We start from the raw sequence: 22,911 nt of genomic DNA on the forward strand, positions 1-22,911 counted from the left end.
ATGGAGGGGCCAAAAGGCTGAAATGTTGGCCAAGTCCGGGAAGAGCAGGCTGTTGTATTTGCAGCATCTGAGCTGTGGCCAGAAGGGAAAATACAGGCCCAGGTGGCACAGCCTGTGAGGTTAGACTGGAGCGATGGCGGGTAGCTGCTTTGGTGCTGTCCTGGATGTAGAAAATCTAGCAGGTGCCGGGTGCGGTGGCGCACGCCTTTAGTCCCAGCACTCGGGAGGCAGAGGCAGGCGGATCGCTGTGAGTTCGAGGCCAGCCTGGTCTACAAAGTGAGTTCAGGACAGCCAAGGCTACACAGAGAAACCCTGTCTCAAAAAACAAAAAACAAACAAACAAACAAACAAAAAACACAAAAAAAGAAAATCTAGCAGGATACTGGAGCATATATATATGGGCCGAAGACAAAGGTGAGCAGGTTAGGGAGAAAATTCCTTTAGGTGTACATTTGAAACTTTTAGAAGAGGAAGTAGAGAAGAAAGGTTTGGAGCAAAGAAGAGGAAAAACTTGAACATAGGGAACATCCTTCCATCTTCCTAATGGCTGGCAGTAATTTAAAAGGTCCCATTTTGGGTTTGCCATCTAAGGGATATTGAGGCTGAGCTTGCTTGCAGAGGCGTGTAAGCTTAGAAGCCCTTAAAATGGGTGCTAGGCCTTGGGGTCTGAAATTCTCTAGAAGGCATCTCGGAGGGGAACCTGGAAGGACGGGCAAATGGCCTTCCCATGGGGAGAGTAGGAGTCAGTGGCCCGTCAGTGACTCAAGGAAATTGGTGCAGTCTGTTCCAGCAGCTCATCCTCCTGATAAGAGACCAAGGGGACGACTGCCCAGGCAGACACGGCTTACCCAGCACTAGGCTGTCACGTGTGTGTGTGTGTGTGTGTGTGTGTGTGTGTGTGTGTGTGTGAGAGAGAGAGAGAGAGAGAGAGAGAGAGGAAAAGAGAGACAGAGAGAGAGAGAGAGAGAGGAAAAGAGAGACAGAACCGTGCTGGTAGAGGGAAAATCTCACCCAAGGGAGAAGGTCCTAGATGAAGGGCTTGGATGTAGGTTGTAAAGAACGGCAGGAAGCGTTTACACCAACCAGAAGGGAAAGGCTCGCCAGTCAGCTGGTGTTGGGTGCAGGAATGTAGCAGTGGGTAGCTGGAAAGTGAGCCACTCATGGGCGGGCCAGGAATAGGGTGCCAGTGGCGAGACTCCAACCCGGGAGTCGGGAGCAGATGCCGGGAAAAACCAATCCACTCTCCGCACACATTTGAACCTTTTGGACCCATGCTTTGGTAGTTGGGGAGGGGAGTCCCAAAACCAGGAAAAGGCGGGTGGGGGGAACCCACTCTCTGAGATAGGCAGTAGGTGGCAAACTTAGGCTGCTGCTTGGCAGGACTTATCTGGAGTCCATTTAACCTGAGAGGTAGATTTCCTGTACCTTACAAGAATCCTTTTTTAAGTTTACAAAGAAGGTAAGTTTCAGACAGACATGTTAGCATCGCCATTGCTTGCAATCTGCAGTGAAATACACATTGTAGAAAAAGACTGTAGACACGCACATCCCTTGTTAAGGTGAGCTCAGGAAGGGCGGAAGCCTTACGATCTTCCTGACGTCTGTGAAATGGTAGTGTGGGTGTCTTCAGGTAGAACAGAAATCTACCGTAGAACAGAAGGGTAAAAGCTCACTTGATCTTGATTTTCAGCATCAGTTCACACCATGAAACAGGGGTTTCTTCCCTCTACCCAGAAGTGGACACCTTGGATCCTTGCCTGTGTTCTCAGGGTTTTCAAGGACTTCATAGACAAAACTCCTAGGGTCTATAAACTGGTATGTTGGAATTTCAGTGTGTTACTGAAATCCGAATTTGGCTCACGGCCCCTGTCAGAATAAAGACATGCTGTTGACTCTTTAGACTCGGTTGTGTCAGGGAGCTGTCTGTCTGGGAAGTCGAGGGGGTGGGGGGGGGAGAGGGGGAAATCTGTCTCTCTCTGAAGTGTATTTTCTAAACCAGAACAAACCCAGTCCAAAGTCTAGTGCTGTCCTCTGTCCAGGTGATCAGCATTGTCCCTGGGACTCACATTTCCGCCCCTTATCTTCTCTTTGTGTGTCCTGGAGGGTAAGTTCACGTCCAAGGCCACTGAGTCTTGCATTTCTGTGGGAAAGATTAAGCTTTGTCACAGGTGGAAGCAATCTTGGTGGGCTTTACCCTTGGGGCACACCATGAATACCTTCTTTTTTTTTTTTTTAAGATTTATTTATTTTGTATGCAGTATGCATCAGATCACATTATAGATGGTTATGAGCCACCATGTGGCTGCTGGGAATTGAACTCAGGACCTCTGGAAGAGCAGTCTGTGCTCTTAACCACTGAGCCATCACCTGAATACCTTCTGATAGACTGTTTGGAGCCTTCCTGGGCTTGGCATTCAGGAAGCCGACCTGGGAACCCCACCGTGGCTATTGTTTTCCTAATTGACCCTCAAAGGGAGAAGGAGACCGCCCTTTGCTTGTGACTGGGAAGATGGGGGGAAGAAAAAACAACAAGTTGAGGCGAGGAGAGAGCACAGAGAGAGCAACCGGACCGGACCAGCTCTCGGGACAGAGAGACACCTAAGGACCCATCCCGTGGAACGGATACCGGAAGGTTCACTCTTCTGTCCCTTTAACCTTTTTTTCCTTCTTGTGTATGATAGTTGGGTTGTATAATAAAGTTTAATTGTTAATAAACAGAGCCAACACATTTCCCCTGAGCCATTGTTTGGATAACATCTAGATTGAAAGGCTGAGAACAAAAAATTAAAAAAAAAAAAAAAAAAAAAGGCTGAGAACAAACTGCCAACAGGGGTGGGGGTGGGGCGCTGACCTGGGGTTGGGGGGGGGGCGCCAGAGTCTAGGCGTTTACTCTGAAATCCCCTGAACAGCTCTGAACAAGGAGCTTAGGCTTTTGAAGATAACCAAGCAAGTAACACTCCAGAAGTTCTGGACACGGGCCCGTTATAAGATGACAAGCATTGATGGAGGCCACCTGAGAAATACACGGTGAAGCTGGGACTGGTGGCGCCGGCCTGTAATAACAGCTTGTAGGAGGCTGGGGCGATGCCTGCCTAGATTACAGATGGAGGAAGGCACAGGCAAGCTTACTTATGGACATCTTTGACTCAGCTTGTAGGTTCTTGTCGTAATGAGTCCATTTTGTAGTGTGAGCTCTTCCACTTCCATTGGCAGAAATGAAACATAGGGCAAGGTACAGATAGGGCATGCAGTGCGGAGTGTCCAGGTGCCTTCGGGTACATCACTCATGCAGCATCCTCACATACGCAGTAGCTTAGAGGATCATCACAGTGCCTTGTCTAAGACATTTAGGGAGTTGAACCTCTAGCTACTCAACCCTAATTCCTGGAGCCTGGTGGGAAGAGCTGAAGGTCTCAGCTCAACGGTTTTAGTGGCTTACTTATCCTGAGACTATTAAGAGGCTTATTCTAAGTGACTTCATTGGCATAGACAAAGGTGTGATCAGAGGTGCTACGAGCAACAAAAAGACAGCCCTGTCACTCAGGAAGTGCCAAGCAGAAGCTCTGTATCAGAACTAAGGTAAATACAGTGACTCTTGTTGCTGCCTGAAGGATGCTCAGGAGAGAGTGCTCTTCCTATACTCTCTTCTCATTCTAAGTGTATTTGTGCAGAAGTGTTGTTGGGAGAACATTTTCTCTTGGACCAACTGACACCCCATGCTTCAAAGACAGTTACTTTATTTACATAATGGTCTTGAAGTACCTGCTGGCTGCACTTTGTGGGACTCTTGACCTAAGTCAGGTAAGGGAAATTTGCATCAAGTCTCTTTTTTCCTGTTTGCTATTATTGAAATGCCAGTTTAGTCTCTTATGCATGCGTTTCCTTTAGCAGCCAGCATCTTTATAACAATATCCTATCAAATGTCCAAAGTGGGAAGGAATGCATGTTATCAGAGTCCTAGGCTCAAGGCTTTACTTTTGTGGTTCCAATAAGTGAGGTCTGGCCACTAAACACCAAACCAAACAGAGAGGGTAATGGTGGAATGAAATGAAGAGCTTCAGGGCTAGAGAGATGGCTTAGACGTTAAGAGCACTGTTTTTGCTCTTCCAAAGGTCCTAAGTTCAAAATTCCCAGCAACCACATAGTGGCTCACAACCATCTGTAATGAGATGTGGCGCCCTCTTCTGGCGAGCAGGCACACATACAGGCCGAATACCGTATACACAGTACATCTTGAAGAAAGAAGAGCTTTAACCAGTGAAAGTGTGCTGGTAAGGCAAGGAACCTAGTGTCTTTAACCTGTCTCCAAGGCACTAGAAAAGTGCTAAGATTATACAGGGCATGGGGTAAGAAGTATTGAGCAATTGTGGTCTGGCCAACTGCATTAGTTTGGGTTTTATTGCTGTGAAGAGATACCATGACCAAGGCAACTCTTATAATTTGGAGCTGGCCTACAGTTTCAGAAGTTTAGTCCATTATTATCATAGCAGGAAGCATGACAGTGTGCAGGCAGACATGGTGCTACAGGAGCCAAGAGTTCTACGTCTTGACCTGGGTAGCCAGGAGGGGACTGTCTTCCCCAGGCAGCCACAGGAGACTGTGATTCCACACCGTGTGGAGCTTGAGCATAGCAAACCTCAAAGCCCACCCTCATAGTGATGCACTTCCTCCAACAAGGCCACACCCACCCCAACAAGGCCACACCCACTCCAACAAGGCCACACCTCCTAATGGTGCCTCTCCCTGTGGACTAAGCATTCAAACACTTGAGTGTATGGGGACCAAATATATTCAAGCTACCACACCAACTATTATCTCTTGTTGGTCAGAGTCATTGTCTGGGCCAGTGAGATGGCTCAGTGGGTAATAACGCTTGCCCTACAAACCTGAAAACCTGAGTTCAATCCCTGGAATACATTGTGGAAAGAGATAACCGATTCCCAAGCATCATCCTCCGACCTCTTCCTGGACACACACACACACACACACACACACACACACACACACACACACACACTATTCTCTGTTTACCCATCAGATCTTGCATTCCACTTGACCACAGAAGACTCAGAAAGGACAAATTATTCACAGCCAGAAACACCAGCCTTGCTCGCTCACTCTCAGTCACCTGTTGGGTGTACGCAGTCACAGACATCAATAACAGCAAATAACGCAGCACTCTCATTTGCCACGTGAAGAGTTGGTCCTTTTTAGCAAGGGCCGCCTCCGAGGTCTTACTTCAGCTCTTGTGTGTGGAGTAAAGGCGTGGACGTTTCTGTGTTGTGATGGATCTGCTGGGTGTTCGTGTTTGACCAGAGTGGATAGGAGCGCTAAGGGGCACAAGCACTCATGGGCTGGAGTCGATCTGAAGGAGACAGGAGAACGCACGCCCATGCCACAGCAGGCTCAGCGGACGCCTCTTTATCATAATGAAAGTGTGGCAAATCTTTCAGACAAGAGCAGTAAACAGACCTTGGTGATCTACTGCATTTTTGATATAGCTTTTTAAATTTTAACCTTAGTAGGCACAAGCCATGACAATACCAAGTGAACTCAGAGTTCCTCATTTTGCCAGTATGCTACTTCCAAACTCTAAATGGTTTCCCTAAGAATGACGCTTAGGAATAAGAGAAGGCATCTATAACGAAGTAGGTAAAGCCCCCTGTGCGAGCACCCTGGTCGGCTGGAGTTTTGTCTGAGATCTTCCACTGTTTTCATGCTCTTCAAATCCTTTAACTCTAAGCTACTGAATAAAGTGGCAGAATTGGCACCAGGGGATTGTTAGGACACTGGGACGAGACAACTCAGACCAAAAGAAAAAAAAAAAAAGAGACTCTTTGTAGTTGTTGAAATAGTACCTAGCATACATTTAATGCATAAATTCCAGGGGATAGGGTGTGGGAGGACCAAGCTGTCAGGATTATGAGAGGCTTCCGTCTTCTCTTGGATGTGATGCACTTAACATAACGGGTAATACTGAGCATGTATGGGTATAAGATCTGAGCAAAGGAAACAAAGCCTGGGGCCTTTCAAATATATCACTCACTGCTGTTCTCACTGACTCAGAGACCAGGCACCAGCGACAAGCTGTAACAACTCCGGGTGGCATCTATTTGTCAAAGTGCACTGGGACCTCTGGGTTACCCTCACAGGCAATGACAACCCGCCTAGTGCTGGCACTCGCCCTGTATCTACAGTTGGGTGGCCTGGCGTTCCCTGTCTCCCTGCAGTCTGTGACCTTCACTACACCCTCGTGACAGTTCATGTTGCCATTCTTGCACTGGATGTTGGTGGTACTGCAGATGCCACGAATGTTCCAGATGTCCTCGTGGATGAAGGTGTTGAAGCGTTTGCACTGGTAAGAAGTCATCTTCCGCCTCTGCATCATCACGTTGCAGTACCTGTCATCGCCGCCTGTCACCTGAGGGTCCACATGCTGTCGAAGGAACCGCTGGTACATCCGGTCCTGCCCATAGGAGGGCTGCACAAGCCCTAAGCCCAGCAGGGCCAGCACCAAGAGCAGAAGCAAGGACTGGGTCCTCTGTAGCGCCATCGCCACCTAGACAGTGCCTGAGAAGAAAGCAAGAACAGGTGAACGGAAGGTAAGGACCAGGCCCTGGTGAGGTGCCGAGAACCCCATTTCCCTTTCCTCCGCTTGCACTCTCCCGCTCCCTCCTGCTCTCCCTTCCCCCCACCTTTTCCCTGAGAGCTACTATTTTGTCCACCAGGCATCCTTGAAAGCAAAGGTTGCTCTCTTTACTAAATGGCAGGTGGGTAGCTATCAGAGCAAATCAGAGCAGGCATACCTGGGTGGCTAGTTGCCCAGGCCTGTGAGTCTATAGGCTAAAACAAGGAATGGTAAATCGACATAAAGCTGGAGTTTTTGTAGGAGAATTAGCTACTATGATCTTTAGGGAGTGTTTGGTGTTCTGGGAATTTCAACTCCCAAAACAGTGGACAGACTGGGGTCAAAGCTTACAGATGGACTTGAATGGCCTCTGTCTAGGAAACAAGGGAGATGAAGGACCACTGGAGTCTAGCCTTTCTTCTCCCTGACACTGCTCCGCTAGTGGAGGGACTGGAGAGATGGCTCAGTGGTTAGGAGCCCTGGCTGCTCTTTCAGAGGATCTGGGTTCAATTCCCAGCATCCACACGGCAGCTCACAAGTGTCTGCAACTTCTGTTTGAGGGGATCCAACTCCCTAACACATGCAGACAAAACCCCAATGTACATAAAATACATAACAATAAATGTAACTCGTCCCCTCCCATAACACCTCCCCACACCCAGGCCTCAGGAATTATTGGAGGGAGTGGGGTGGAAAGATTGTCAGTTAGGGGATGGCTACCGTGAAACTGTTTTCTGGGCACAACAGGGCACCTGCACATGCGAATTCACAGGTGATGAGTTCACCTACGCAAATCCCAGCCTGGGGGGGGGGGACTAGGAGGTGGGGGGGAGCAGAGGGGGGGCGGGATGGGGCAGGACGGTGTGAAGTCTCACTGCTAACTGCTACCATTGGCAAGTCATAGCAGAAGAGTCGTTTTCTTTAAGGATGTGTGACTCTTGGTAATTCGTCCATGCTCTTGAGGGTAGCCCCACATGCCAGAGTGTTTGGGCAGAACAAACTGGACACAATAGATTTAAAAATTAAAAAGGAGGCTCTGAAGTGTAGGATGGTGGGTAGACCCGGGGAGAGTTGGGAGAGGAGAGTGAATGTGATCAAAATACGTTGTGTAAAATCCCCAAATAACTAATACAAATATTACTTAAACAAAGCAGGGTAATAAGGACAGCAGCAGGTACTTTCTGCAGGAATGGCTTAAGGCATGCCTAGCAGATGCTGCCATCTGGCGGTCAGTCCTCAGACTGACGTGCATGTTGATTGACCGAAAACAAGTAAAAGTCATCCCTGAGACAACCGAAGTGGACACCCCCAAAGGAACAGGCACGGTTTTAAAAAGAATCGTGCCGACCTATCAGTGCAGGTACAGTCCAAGAGCTGTCTCCTTCTGAGATGGTTTCATGTATACAGATGCGGCTTCCTGACGGCAGATCCCACGCGCCACTGAAGTGGCTTACGGCTTACTTAATTCTAGCCAAAACCCATGCTTTGATAAGTGATAATTAACCAGTATTGTTGTCACCCCCTACACACACACACACACACACACACACACACACACACACACACACATACACACACGCACACTTGCAGTCATGCCTTTGCACAGCTGCAGTTTTGAGAGAGCACTGCTACAGGTATTAGCAGCCTTGCTGCGCGCAGCTGGGGTTCTATTCCCCAGCCTCATGTGCAACCAGGCATGGTGGTGCACACCTGTAATTCCAACACTTGGGAGGTGGTGGTGGGAGTAGCAGAAGCCAAGGGGAGGGAGAAAGGCTTTGTAACTTATCTTAGTATGTTCCTCATTTTAACCAGGACTTCCCCCAAAGGCTTTCCCGCTGCACCTCGGATTCCCAGGAAGAACTTCTTTCGACACCATGATTGCCTTGTACTAACTGCTGTAGTCCAGATTTTCAAAGTTCCTCAAAGGCCTGTGTGGTGAAGGCTCGGTCCCCAGGGTGGTCCCCAGGGTGGTGCTGTTGGAAGTCAGGTCACCCAGGGGACGTCCTTTCAGAATCTCCCTGGTCTCCTGACGCCTCTTCTGCTTACAGTGCACCGCCTCTCCAGAGGTACCAGCGAAATGTGTCAAAATAAGGCTTTCCTCTCTTTAAGTTGATTGGTTCAAATATTTTTGTCATAGCAATGGAAGGAAGACTAACACAGTGTGTGGTTTGGGGAGATTCCATAACCTCTTTTAGTGTATTGCATATAAGTTACAGAAGTGTAAGAACACCTGTTTGTCTCAATACTGTGAGACAAAATTTTTAAAAATCGGATGGGAGGTCTTATCACAACATCTGGCACACCATAACTGGTCAGTAAAGGCAGGCAACTGTTTCCGTTCTGTTCACTTTTGTCTTTGACCATGTACCTGTGAGGAAAGGAATGGAAAGCTAAGTCACCTTGAGGTGAAGGGAGGCAGGTCTACCTACCCCAGTGCAGTGCATAGGCGAAAGGCCACAAGACATACTGCACCTGAAATGGGCTGACTCTCACAGAGTCGGGAGAGCGATGCTGCCTTCCTGTTCAGAGCATCTTGCCTCAGGAGCTATTCACCACTTGTTTTTCTTCTTCTCTTCTATCTTCTTCAGTCAGGAGAAAATAATGAATGGCTACATTGTGTTACCTTCCATATTGTTGGCCAGGTGTGGTGGCACACTCCTTTAATCCCAGCACTGGGGAGACAGAGGCAGGTGGATCGCTGTGAGTTTGTATGCCACCCTAGTCTACAAAGTGAGTCCAAGGCAGCCAAGGCTACACAGAGAGACCCTATCTTGGGAAAAAAAAAATACTCCCTTTATTTTAAAAGAGTTAATTAAACTCTCAAAAATTGGAGGTCTGGGCCCTGGTGAGTGTTTCCTCTCCAATTGCATAAAATATTCTTGTTTACACGTCACATTCCGTAAAATTTGGGAGTTCTTCTTGTTTTCTCCTTGCACAGCCAGCAATCGCCGGTCACCTTGCCTTCAGCTTCTCAAACGGCTTATTACAGTAACACAATGCCTCATCTGTAATTTGATGTTTCGCTCTAAACAGCTTTGTGTTACCAGAGAGCAAGAGACTCAGTACAGAAGTACCAGACTGTGTTCAAGTGCTGCTCCATCAGGGATTTTGTTTGTTTGTTTGTTTGTTTGTTTGTTTTTTCAGGAGTAGGTTGTCTCCTCCTACCATTCGAATCCCCAAATAAAACTTGGGCCATCAGTGTTAGTGGCAAGCACCTTTGCTCACCAAATGAGCTCACTGCCCTTTCAATTTTTTTAAAGGTGATTTTTCTAAAGAGAGGCATTTGAAGAATTCTATCTCTTTTCTGAAGGGCTGAGCATGTATCTGCAGCCCGCTTCTCAAGCCCTTCCCAGATTTGAATTGTCAGGAAGGCTGGCTCACTCAGGTCCTGGCCTATAGCTTGGGAAAGTGGGGCTCTGGGTCCCATTTAGGGCAACGATAGGAACTGGAGATGACATCTTAGAGGAAACAGCAGCCCTGATAGTCATATATTCGTAAGACAACACAAGTGATGGTTTTGCATTTATTAGCAACTGCTTTCTAAATAAAACATCTAGGCATTGTTCATAAACCTTTACTGACAGGACGTCACCTGCTGAGCCTATGCGTCTACCAGCATCCAGGAAGCTCTGTTTATACATAGCTTTTAAACTTGAAAATGAACCTAGCTGAAGAATGTAAAAAAAAAAAAATAAGTTTTTAAATCTTTCTATAACTTCCTTAAAACCCCCCCAGTTGTCAAATATCACTCCATAAAGTAAAAGATGAATGAGAAGCCGGGCGTGGTGGCCCACGTCTTTAATCCCAGCACTCGGGAGGCAGAGGCAGGCGGATCGCTGTGAGTTCGAGGCCAGCCTGGTCTACAAAGTGAGTCCAGGACAGCCAAGGCTACACAGAGAAACCCTGTCTCAAAAAACAAAACAAAACAACAACAACAACAAAAAAGATGAATGAGAAAATAATGTAAAGTAGACAGGTTTTTAAATTTTAAATAAACTTTTATGCTGACAGTCTATGTTAAAATTATCATTGATTTAAAACAAAACAAAACAAAAAAGCAAAAACAAACAAACAAAACACTTCAACCCTGCTTCATGCAGGCTAGTCTCGACATTTTTTTTCCTTGCATGAAAATATGAATCTGGTTTGTACAGAGTTGAGGTCCCTAAAAAAAATTAAGGGGACTCACTAGGTTGCTCAGGATGACAGCTTGGAGTTGTGTGTCTCCCCCCCAACCACCAGTGACAGTCTCATGCTGTGTTGTGTGAGAGAGGGGAGGAGCCAGTGGGGAAGGTATCTTTGGCTTGTTGGCTCTTGATCTTAAACTCCTTCCCCTAAGGGCTCCTTTTGTGACCTATTACTTAATAGACTATTTGCCCCTTGAAGATTTCCTGTCCTATCCTGACTCACAGTCGGCAGCACCATAGAATGATAAAGCCTGCCTTCTTATCATCGCCTGACAGATAAGGAAGATGCTCTCTGTTCCAGCCCCTTCCTCCGGGGTGCAGCTGAGCAGAGGCAACAGAAAGAGCTGAGTTAACTTGCAACAAGTGACTCCTCCAGACGGATTCTGAATGGCTTCAGAGACACCTTTATTTATGTGCACTGTAAATCAGGAGTATGCTTCGGGTAGCTCATTTTCTGGCCCCCGACAGTGAATGCCGCCACCATTATTATGAGCTATGAAAAAGAAAGCAGAGCCAGGGCTGCACCAGGGATCTGCTGACTACAGGTGAACAAAAGACTCATCGAAGTGGACAGGCAAGCCATCTTCACAGCCGACAACAATGTCTCTGTACCCCGAGGAAGCTCGGTACCGGCACGGGGGCCGGGGCGACCCTCCATTATGCGTGCAGGTGGTGACCTGGAAGGGAGACTTGCTTATTCTTAAATTTCCTCTGTAAGGGTCTCCATTCGCTCCACAAATGGCCTTGATGCTGTCCTTCGTGCCGTGGATAAAGGTGTTGACAGCTTTGCAGGGCCGGGTCAACTTTCGCCTCTGCATCATCCTTTCACAGTATCTGTCGTCCCGGCCCCTTGGCCTGGCGTCGTAATGCTGAGTCAGGAATTTTGTGAACCTGGAGTCATCCTGAGCCAGAGTTGGTGGGATGCTAACCAGACCCAGCATGAAGACCAACAACAAAGGGGCCAGACTCATCGCCATCTCTTCCAACAGAGATTCCTGCCAAGGGCAAAGAAAGCAGGAGTGGTAGAGCCATGGAAGCACATCCTAACTTAGATGAAAAGGGTGGAGAAAAGGGTGGAGACTTTTCTTTCTCATAGACCATTAGAAGTCAGTTGTCCTCAGCCATTAAGTTCCACCCTTGCTTTGGCCTTTCTAACTGACTCCAGTCGCTCCATGGCGTGCTTCTTTCTCTATTCTGTAGGTTCCCCGTCAGCCATAGCATAACAAGATCCATTTAATTTTAATGTGCCTTAGTATAAGAGTGTCAGATCTTGGCTTTACAGACAGTTGTGAGCTGCCCTGTGGGTGCTGGGAATTGAACCCAGGTCCTTTGGAAGAGCAGGCACTGCTCTTAACCACTGAGCCATCTCTCCATCCCTCCATTTTTTTTTAAAAGTTTTGTAAGAGACAGGCTTCCTCTGTGTAGCCTTGGCTGTCCTGGACTCACTTTGTAGACCTGGCTGGCCTCGAACTCACAGTGATCCGCCTGCCTCTGCCTCCCGAGTGCTGGGATCACAGGCGTTCGCCACCACGCCCGGCCTTCCATTTCCACTCTTAATTCACCACCTATTTCTTAACTTGGTAACAAACATTACTCAAGTCCCCATTGGGCCCAGGAACCATATTAAATCCTAGGAGGCAAAGACTTGTAAGATATACCAAGGGCAGGTGCTGTGGTGTGTGTCTCTAAGTCTCGGTTACTTAGCAAACGGAGATGAGAGGATTGCTTGAGCCATGGAGCTCCACACTAGGCTGGGTAATGCAGAAGACTCTTATTATGGCACCATGGAGAAGGGATAGGAGCTCATGGAGTTCCACACTAGGCTGGGTAACGCAGAAGACTCTTATTATGGCACCATGGGGAAGGGATAGGAGCTCATGGAGTTCCACACTAGGCTGGGTAACGCAGAAGACTCTTATTATGGCACCATGGAGAAGGGATAGGAGCTCATGGAGTTCCACACTAGGCTGGGTAACGCAGAAGACTCTTATTATGGCACCATGGAGAAGGGATAGGAGCTCATGGAGTTCCACACTAGGCTGGGTAACGCAGAAGACTCTTATTATGGCACCATGGGGAAGGGATAGGAGCTCATGGAGTTCCACACTAGGCTGGGTAATGCAGAAGACTCTTATTATGGCACCATGGGGAAGGGATAGGAGCTCATGGAGTTCCACACTAGGCTGGGTAACGCAGAAGACTCTTATTATGGCACCATGGGGAAGGGATAGGAGCTCATGGAGTTCCACACTAGGCTGGGTAACGCAGAAGACTCTTATTATGGCACCATGGAGAAGGGATAGGAGCTCATGGAGTTCCACACTAGGCTGGGTAACGCAGAAGACTCTTATTATGGCACCATGGAGAAGGGATAGGAGCTCATGGAGTTCCACACTAGGCTGGGTAACGCAGAAGACTCTTATTATGGCACCATGGGGAAGGGATAGGAGCTCATGGAGTTCCACACTAGGCTGGGTAACGCAGAAGACTCTTATTATGGCACCATGGAGAAGGGATAGGAGCTCATGGAGTTCCACACTAGGCTGGGTAACGCAGAAGACTCTTATTATGGCACCATGGGGAAGGGATAGGAGCTCATGGAGTTCCACACTAGGCTGGGTAATGCAGAAGACTCTTATTATGGCACCATGGGGAAGGGATAGGAGCTCCTGACATGAGATAGACGGTAACATCAGAGCTGAGAGCCATGAAGACTGACCGTGAGCACAGGGACAGCCGATCCCTCAAGGCTATTGAGATGGGGTTCCAGGCCAGTCAGTTCCACACCGGGGAGGAAAGCTGGTGAGAGATCACCTTGGCATGAAGTGGGGGGGGGGGGAAGACTGGGGGGGGGGGACTCCTTCTCCCAGGGAGCAATTACTGTGCGGTGCACGGAACAGAACAAGTGTGCGGTACTTGAAGTGGGCCTGAAAGTGACTCTTACAAAGGAAAAAGGAGAAAGCGAGCTTGTTCTTCAGAGGCTCTTTGGATGACCTGAGAGAATATATTTTAGTCTCTCCTGTACTTGTAATGCTGTTAGCTTAGGCAAGTGACCTTACAGTGTGGTAAAAGCAAAACAAAACAGATCTCTCATGAAGCCAAAGGACTTACAATTCACTGTAAGATCTCTCTGAAAAGGAGAAGAGAGCGAAGGCTCCTTCCTGCTGTCTCACCTCCAGAACCCTCAGCTCACCCTGTCCCACACGCATCTGTCGCAAACAGCATGTTTTAGGGCCAAAGGTCCTTAAAGGACGTTTAAAAGATGTTATTTCTTACAAAATTTGAAATTCTGGAAACTGGGAGATACTTAGGTGTTTTCGGCAAGCAGTTTCTGGTAAAATCCTTGGTTCTTTAGAGAAACTAAACTAAACTAAACTGAACTAAACTAAAAATATCATCCCGAGACTTAAAAACCCTCCTTATGGTGGGGCTACAGAGACAGTTCGGCAGTTAAAAGCGCATACTTCTCTTCAGAGAGCCTGAGTTCGCGTCCCAGGCCACACTAAGCAGCTCACATCCACCTGTAAGTTTGGGGCCAGCCTGGCTACCCTAACCTAAACGAAATAACAAGAGCTGGTAATATTAAAAAAGGCCAGCAGGTGGCAACAGTAGACAAGCATGTTGCCGTTCGGTAGGAGGACGCTTGGCCCTTGAGGAGCGCCTCGCAGTACAAGTTGTAAATGCTAGGCTCACTGAGCATGCCTGAATATGCCAGGCTTTAGGTATTTAGGACACCAAAGCAAAAGCCACAACGTGTAGGATCCAGATGCTAAGACATCACAAAGCGGATATTTACTAGCTATCGGGTTTCATGGCTGTTGTTTCCAAGCACTCTGTTGCTCATGTGATTTTGGGCAAACAGCCATGTACTCATCCTTATTTCCTGATGCTGAATAATCTACAGCTGAGCCGGGGTCTGAATTCTTTACCTTGAATCGTAGCGGACTCTCAAAGTCACTCTGGTGGTTAACTACCTTTTTCTCCCTAGGCCTAGGCTTCACCATCTGTAAGTGAGAGGGGCTCTAGCTTTGAAAGTCTAAGGTTCTCACTAAGCTAATAGATTCTTTATCGGTTTCAGTAGCCAAACCCAGCAACGCTGGGATTGCAGGGACAGCTTTATATAAACTAGTTGATGGTACAAAGTACCAACTGGAAAAACAGCGGTCATAGGGCAGCCTTGGTCTAATCTCACTGAAATACATCTTTCCTGGAGGCGCTCTGTTGCAGGTACCACCAACAGACTAACACTACACGGGGCGGGCAGGGGGGCGTACAGGGGGACGCGGGGAGGGGGGTTTAGCATCCTGAAAAGGCACTTGCTATTTAGACTTTGAGAGCTCTCTAAGTGGCCAGGAAAAGGGGTTACTTGTTTCTGTTCCCCCGTCCCCAAGACCGGGTTTCTCTGTGTAGCCTTGGCTATCCTGGACTCACTTTGTAGACCAGGCTGGTCTTGAACTCACAGTGTTCTGCCTGCCTCTGCCTCCCGAGTGCTAGGATTAAAGATGTATGCCACCATGCCCTGCTGGGATTACTTGTTTCTCTCTCTCTCTCTCCCTCTCTCTCTGTCGTTTATTTATTTTTTTTCGAGACAGGGCTTCTCTGTGCCGCCTTGGCTGTCCTGGACTACTTTGTAGACCAGGCTGGCCTCGAACTCACAACGATCCGCCCGCCTCTGCCTCCCGAGTGCTGGGATTAAAGGCGTGCGCCACCACTGCCAGGCTTGGGTTACTTGTTTCTAATCGGTGGAAATTGCACATTAATTTTTGCCAACTTATAATGACTTCACTTCTCTAAAACGCCCAGAAAGCAGATTCCAGCAGTGCACCAGGCCAACCCTATCCTCTCTCTTGCAACTCTCTCTAATTTTTTTTTAAACTCTAACAACATGTGACTGTCATTTGACTTTCTGTCACTGTTCCGAGTCTTCTATGGATTCCTCTTACTCATTCTTTTGTTGTTGTTGTTGTTGTTGTTTTTGTTTTTAGAGACAGGGTTTCTCTGTGTAGCCTTGACTCTCCTGGACTTGCTTTGTAGAGCAGGCTGGCCTCGAACTCGCAGCAATCCTCCTGCCTCTGCCTCCCGAGTGCTGGGAAATTAAAGGCATGCGCCACTTCGCCTGGCCTCACTTTACCCGTTCTCAAATCAATCCCAATGGTCCTTACAGGAACTAGCGTTCTCTGTTTCTCTCCACTGGCATTGATTCTGACCCAAGAGATTAACGAGCTTCCTGCAGTAGGGTTGACCATACAATGGCCACCCTTTTCCTAGCTCTGCCCTCACTGCTCTGGGTAGCTTCAGCAACAATGCCGAGGGAAGCCCTGACACCAGGCGCCTAGTCGTCCTCGAGTGCTTTCCTCCTTTCCATCTTGATACACATTCCACTCAGTTTTTAAGGAGCATCCAAAAACATTTTTTTTTTTTGGTAGAGGAAAGAAATGGGACGGAAGCAGTGCTGAAAGTATACTTCCTGGTTTGTGGTTTTTCTTTCTTTCTTTTTTTTTCTTTTCTCTCTTTTGGTTTTTTGAGACAGAGTTTCTCTGTGTAGCCCTGGCTATCCTGGACTCACTCTGTAGACCAGGCAGGCCTCGAACTCTGCTGGGATTACAGGCGTGCACCGCCACTGCCACCACCACCACCTGGCTTTGGGTGTTTCTTTTTTTATTCCTGCCAAGCCACATGCTCCTTATGGAAGGAAATAAGACAGTTCGGATGCCCTTCAGCAAATGGTTTACCAAGCCTTCGGGGGTTTAACATTTTTTTTTTTTAATCACAGTTTAAGAATCCCTCCTACATCCCTATCTCCTTGTCCTCAATGCCATCAATTTATACTCACCCAGAATCAAACTACCCCAAACAAAACCTGTTTTCATTTTAAATGTAGGCTTTTAACTCATTTTCTGCTTACTGCGTGGGTTTGGGCCCAGAAGTCCTGCAGAGGGCGCTGACTGGCTTCACTAACATAGATGACCGGCTAGAAGGAGCACACAGAGAAAGAACAGAGCGGGAGCGCACACAAGGAAGGGTCTTACAGAGGTTGGCCAGGTTCCCTCCAGCTGGAGATGGCGCCTGGAGACAGGGTCCTGCCGTGTGAGGCTAGAGGCGCCTCTCAGTCTGGGTGTATATAGTGCTGGCGAGGGGCGGGGAGAGCTTATCTTAGGATCTTTACTTTGTCGGAAACATATAAACCAAGGACACTAATCATGGACAAACAAGGAGTCATTCACCTTTTCCCTGAGCATGACCCGGTCAAATATTAACCACCTGGTGGACCAGACATTTGTTCAGAGACCGTGGTGTTTGCTGGACATGGTCTCTGGTTCCTAAGCTGCCTCTTTCCTGAAACACATGGTCCTTGCGCTTGCTCAGGGTAAGGCTGAGCTTTCACTGTTCATATGCCATAGAGCAGATGCATGCCATCTCTTCACGCCAACGTGAAGGTCTGCTTTGGAAGGCGCCTAGAGGAAGGAGTGAGCTGGCTGTGCTCCCACCTCTCCAAGCCTCAGAAATACATGCCAGGTCCTCTTCATCTATCCGCAGAAAACAAAGGCTGGCCACCAGCCTCTCCTCCTCCTTAAAGTGCAACTGCGAAACCAGCTGTTTACAACTAAGCATCATGAAAACTCTGTAAAGAGGCTATTGTGCACATCTGCTCTGCTTATAAGGAAACGCCAAAATCAAGAGTAGATTGAGCCAAGGGGTGAGTCAGACATCTAATACCCAGAAAGTACACAGTGAGGTCGTGAAGAAGTTTACTAAAACTGTTGTCACATACTCATACTCAGGGATGGGCAGAGAGCTCAGTGGTTACGGGCACTGGCTGCTCTTCCCAGTTCTCAGCACCCATATGGCAGTTCACAGCCACTTGTAGTAATGCCTTCTTCTTTTTCTTTCTTTCTTTCTTTTTTTTTATTTAAGATTTTGTTTATTTATTATTATGTATACAGTGCTCTGCCTGCATGTACACCTGCAGGCAGAGGAGGACATCAGATCACATTACAGATGGTTGTGAGCCACCATGTAGTTGCTGGGAATTGAACTCATGACCTCTGGAAGAGCAGACAGTGCTCTTAACCGCTGAGCCATCGCTCCAGCCCCAATGCCTTCTTCTTATGGCCTCCCCAGGCACTGCATATGCCTCCTTCACAGACATACATGGAGGCAAAATGGCCTTACACAGAAGGTAAATAAATGTATGAAAAATTAAAAATCATTATACATTTATCTTGTATGTAGGACAAGATTGCACTATTTTAGCACTCTGTCAATTTCTCGAATTTGCTCCCTCATTTTGGGTAGAAATTTGTGTGCAACTTAATCTGCACTAATTTCTAAGAAGCAAAAGCAGGGCAGGGAAGGCCTGCGGGTTGCCCGTGAGGAGGAGAGGTGGAGGCAGGGGAAAAGCACCTCTCCCCACATGAGAACCCTGCTGGGCGTGTTTGGAGGTGGGCCTGGGCACAAGGGCTAGAGCATCAGTTGACAGTGCTTGCTCTAGCAGGAGGAAGAAGACAGCCTGTGAGCATCCTCAGGCACTCTCAGCAGGGCTGGTCCTCTGTATGGCAGGAACAAAGCTCCCTCTGGTAGCTGGAGCAGGAAAGCTGCAAACAGGCAGCCCCGGAGGACTAACATGCAGGCCTGCTCACACCTGGACTGGGGACACTCGGGGGAACACTCTACTGGCCACAGTATGGGTGCGATGGACCTGGTTTACTTCAGGTTGCCATATCTGAAGAAACAGGGTGTCAACTTTCCTTTGAGAGTTAATTAATCTCACTGTCTCTCCATCAGGTGGACCACATCCAGAGAAGGACATCTGCTTACTCACTTCTATAGTTTTTATGACATGTAAATTCCCACCAACTGACCTAGAGTCTCTAGCCATGCAAACGTCCCTTTAAAGGTTCAGAGATGCAGGATTTGGTAGCAGTTATTAAATCATCTTGACTGCTAAGCAGAGCAGTTTCTGGCTATGGGAGCTGGCTGATACTTCCCCCTGGGGACCGATGGAGCTATCTGGGTGTTGCAATGGATCCCGGGGAGGGCTCTGCGATTGCTTTCCAAAAGTTGCCGAAGTCAGCTGATTTGCCTTTGCCAGTGAGTTACTGCTCCTGACCACAGAGTGGCATCCGTAGGAATGAAATGCCTTTAAAAAGCACGCTCTTAATTCCAGCGCTTGGGAGGCAGAGGCAGGTGGATCTCTTTGAGTTTGAGGCCAGAGCTAGCTCTAGGACCGCTAGGCTACACAGAGAAAGCCTGTCTCAACAACCAACCAACCAACCAACCAACCAAACGCTGCCCAGAATGTGCACATGCTCACGGACACACTTCCTAAGAACTGGGCCGACAGCTTGAGGAGGAAGAGTGGGAGGCTCAGGGAAGGAGTCAGCTTTGCTGAGGCACAGCCGGCTTGACGGTCCCCTTTGTCCTTGTGGCCTCCACCCTCTACCCTCCCCCACATGCTAACCAAACTGAGAGCTGAAAGGAAACAAGGCTGGAGTTGTGTGAAGAGGCTACGTTAGCTGTTGTAGCCTGCCTTGGTGACTTTGAGCTACTAGAATCTCCTGAAAGGAAGGCCCAGGCACACTCGGTCCCGGCATCCATTTGACAAGTGCCAAGCTTTGTTCTGCCCAATGCCAAAATGTGAAGTGTTTCAGAAGTACAGAGAAGTAATAGCCCTCGGGGCCTTTGGGGCTGAGGCCTGTCTCTACTGACATCTGACCAGGCACTGGCATGCTCACTGTGCAGACATACCGTGTCTGGTGATGCCTGCTTTAAATTAATCACACATCGTCTTTAAACAGATGTGGAGGCACTGAGTTCCAGAGCCGTCAGCCACTCATTTGTTAGACGAGAGCAGCCAGTCCATTGCAACACCCCATGGCCTCATCAGTCCCTAGGGGAACTATCAGCCAACTCCCATAGCCAGAGATGACGTGTCAGCGTGGCCCTTTTCTGATAAACAACAGAAAACAGAGGCGCCTCACCCTCACCCACAGCGCACACGCAGACAAAAATTCCCTTAGTCTGACACACTAACTTGCCCAAACGCTACAGCCTCTTTTTGGAGCTGTGTAAGCATGAGGGGCAGGGTACAGCCAAAGGCTCGCAGCAGTCAGGGCCTTTCTCTAAAGTCCTGGCCCCTCATCTGGTGATGCAGAGAATTTAGAACCTGCTTACATCCCTGACAAAAAGCCAGGGCTCTTTCCCTCCCCCGCCCCCCGCCCCGCCCCTCCAACTTGGCACATATTGAAAGAGAAATGGGTAGTTTGAAAAGTTTTGTATTTTATTAGGATGCAAGAAATTATAGTCTATGAATAAAAAGCTGTGTGTGTGTGTGTGTGTGTGTGTGTGTGTGTGTGTGTGTGTGTGTGTATTTTGCCAGGGCTCAGAACCAGGCAATGACAGATACATGATACATAGACTACTATTGAGCCACATTCCTAGGCTTTGAGTATTATATCTTTGTCAGCAATTTCAGGTTTCTTTTTAATGTGTGTTGGTGTTCTGTGTGCATGTATTATCTCTGTGTGACGGTGTCAGAGCCTAGGAGTTACAGACAGGTGTCAGCTGCCATATGGGTACTGGCATTTGAACCTGGGAAGAGCAGTCAGTGCTCTCAACCACTGAGCCATCTCTCCAGCCTCAGGAATTTTCAGTCATATAAAACAACTGCCAAATTTAAAAAGTATTGTTTAAAAAAAAAAAAAGGTTTTAACTTGAAAGCCATTCCCCTTTCCTGGATTTTGTTGTTGTTGTTGTTGTTGTTGTTGTTGTGGTTTGTGTCTTCTCCAAGCCAGTAGTATCCACAGACACGGGAGTAGCTCTAGTGTTGACACATCTCCGCCTTCATATGGAATGTGTGTGCTTGATCCTGTCCTTAGGGCTCACTGTGGAAGCAGGTGTGGAACCTGTGTGCAAACTGTGTAAACTCTTCATAACACTATGGTAACAGTAACAGAAGTAACAACTAAGGAGGAGCCCTAGCAGGACTACCCCGAGGAAGTGGGGGCACCACTGGCTGAGGGTGAATGGGAACAAAAATTTCGAAACAGGATACAAATTAAACATTCACTTCCCAACATACTGGGCTTCTGGTCTATTCCCGGCTTGCAGTTACTCTGAAAACAACTGTGTACAGAGATTGCTCTTTGCTCTACTATAGATACAATGAGGAAAAAAAAAAATCTCAAGAGGTGTTTTTACCAGCCTGCATCCTCTGTACACTTTTTAATCCATGATTGGTGTCACACTAATAATGCCCCTCCACCCCCACCCCCCACCCCCCCCCACCCCCGTCCCTGACAGCCCCAGGAACGTTTCATGGGATGCAGGGAGAACAAGGGTGAGAGGGAAGTTCACGCAGCGGTGCACTCCCACCGGTGGGGACATTCCTGAGTGAGGACCCTTCCAGGCCTGGTCTCTGACCACAGCTAGCCCACTGTTTCTAAACGCGCCCTGTTAGAGGACACTTCAGCGCCACACTCTCTGAACCTGTTACCAACATCCCACCACCTGGCACGATCAAGATGAGAACAGGGGCAGCCTGCGACCACCTCTCAACCTTCATTTTACAAAAGAGGAAGCTGAAGAACAAAGAAAGGGACATTAACTGACCAAGGTGCTTTTGACGTTCCCGTGACTAGAAGCTTCCACACACACGACACAACTTTTACATCCCACTGGAAGGATTTATAGAAAAATTGAAACCAAATGTTTAAGGTAGTATTGAAAATCATTAAAGAAAACCAGCACTGATATTTCCATAAATCTCCCAAACATTTGACTTTCCTCTTTTATCAGCATGGAGTTTCTTGAATTATTATTATTATTGTTGTTATTATTATTATTATTATTATTATTATTATTATTATTATTATTATTATTATTATTATTATTATTTTGGTTTTTCGAGACAGGGTTTCTCTGTGTAGCCTTGGCTGTCCTGGACTCACTTTGTAGACCAGGCTGGCCTCGAACTCACCTCTGCCTCCTGAGTGCTGGGATTAAAGGCGTGTACCACCACGCCCGGCTTGAGTTTCTTGAATTATTAAAGCCTTGGTGGTTAGCCGCACCAACGGGCTCAGAGCCGGGTGGTGCTCGCTCTTTGAGTGGCTGAGGCTACTTTCGGGAGTTGGCCTGGGGCTGGCCACTGAAGTTTCTAGCGGTTGCATGTATGGACTGGCTGTAAGATTACTGCCGTCATAGACTCTGGTCCCCTGGAGATGCCCCAGTGTTAGGACAAGTTTTCTACTGTCCTTCCGAAACAAAGATGCTCCATCATTGCAACTGTTATGGTGTGATGTGTTGTCTCAGAGCAAGAGAACCCCAACCATCCAGTAAGAAGACATTAGAGGAGGCTGTTGACGCGTCTCCAAAAGTTTCGTAACACACTTAAGGATGAGTGAAGGAGAGAGACAGGAAATAGAAAACGAAAACACCAGTTATGCACGCACAAGCTTGGCAAGCCTGTTTCACAAATCTAATATCAACCCAGGAACCTACAAATCTTCCTTATCTACGCAAACACAGGGTTCTTGGAACTCCTCCATCCGCAGGTGGTCCCCTCTGAGGCTGGGTTCTACACAATGGCGGTCCACGCTGGACTCCGCCAAGCTGCAGAAAGTGACCTGTGGAATCGGTATCTCCAACTCTGACGAGAGTTGATCCCCACCACATCTCAGCTCCCAGCTCAGACCCGAGAAGTCGTCTCCCAGGAGCCCCGCATTTGCCCTATCATAGCCAAACCGCTCCTAGCCAAACTACGGAGGGGCCGGAGTGGAAACCCACCTGCACTGAGAGCTGGAGGCGGCGGCTTTGTTTCTCTCGCCTTCTTTGCTAGTCGGGTGCCTAACAGCAGAAATGAATTCCTTTGGAATCTGGTCGCGGATCTGGGTGAGGTCGGGGTTGCCTGGCCACGCAAACAGTTGGGGCGGGGTGCAGAGGAGCAGAGGGTGGGCATTCCAACCTCAGTGGCTGGGACCGCACCCCATTTCTCCAAGGATGCCCCTCCCCGCAGGGCCTGCCTTCAAACTCTAAAGCAGTAACCCCAGCCTTTAAGCAGACAACCAACGTGGGTTTGTTTCGGCACAGGAACCGGAC

The 22,911-nt window shown here is 48.1% G+C and overlaps 3 protein-coding genes across 6 annotated transcripts in view; 1 reads left to right on the top strand and 2 right to left on the bottom strand.

Moving 5' to 3' along the window:
- LOC311589056 (protein NYNRIN-like) overlaps positions 1-22,911 on the top strand; it is a 183,608-nt gene that overhangs the window by 55,954 nt on the left and 104,743 nt on the right. The window lies entirely within an intron of this gene.
- Positions 5,846-22,734, bottom strand: RNASE4 (ribonuclease A family member 4). 2 transcript variants are annotated; one of them, XM_084767372.1, is made up of 2 exons: positions 22,600-22,734; positions 5,846-6,570 (listed from the first exon to the last, which is right to left on the bottom strand). In XM_084767372.1, exon 2 carries the CDS (start codon positions 6,551-6,553, stop codon positions 6,110-6,112), a length of 444 nt encoding a protein of 147 aa, XP_084623498.1. In that variant the 5' UTR covers positions 6,554-6,570; positions 22,600-22,734; the 3' UTR covers positions 5,846-6,109. The 2 variants fall into 2 exon arrangements, with proteins under 2 accessions (XP_084623498.1, XP_084623499.1); XM_084767373.1 differs by lacking the exon at positions 22,600-22,734 and adding an exon at positions 16,845-16,933.
- Positions 9,200-22,734, bottom strand: ANG (angiogenin). Of its 3 annotated transcripts, none has more exons than XM_084767374.1 (2): positions 22,600-22,734; positions 9,200-11,810 (listed from the first exon to the last, which is right to left on the bottom strand). In XM_084767374.1, the coding sequence occupies exon 2, from the start codon at positions 11,790-11,792 to the stop codon at positions 11,355-11,357; it is 438 nt and encodes a 145-aa protein (XP_084623500.1). In that variant the 5' UTR covers positions 11,793-11,810; positions 22,600-22,734; the 3' UTR covers positions 9,200-11,354. The 3 variants fall into 3 exon arrangements, with proteins under 3 accessions (XP_084623500.1, XP_084623501.1, XP_084623502.1); XM_084767375.1 differs by lacking the exon at positions 22,600-22,734 and adding an exon at positions 16,845-16,940; XM_084767376.1 differs by lacking the exon at positions 22,600-22,734 and adding an exon at positions 13,535-13,614.

The sequence above is a fragment of the Acomys minous genome, assembly GCF_964271855.1.
Source record: "Acomys minous genome assembly, chromosome: 18".
In the NCBI taxonomy this organism is placed as follows: Eukaryota; Metazoa; Chordata; class Mammalia; order Rodentia; family Muridae; genus Acomys; species Acomys minous.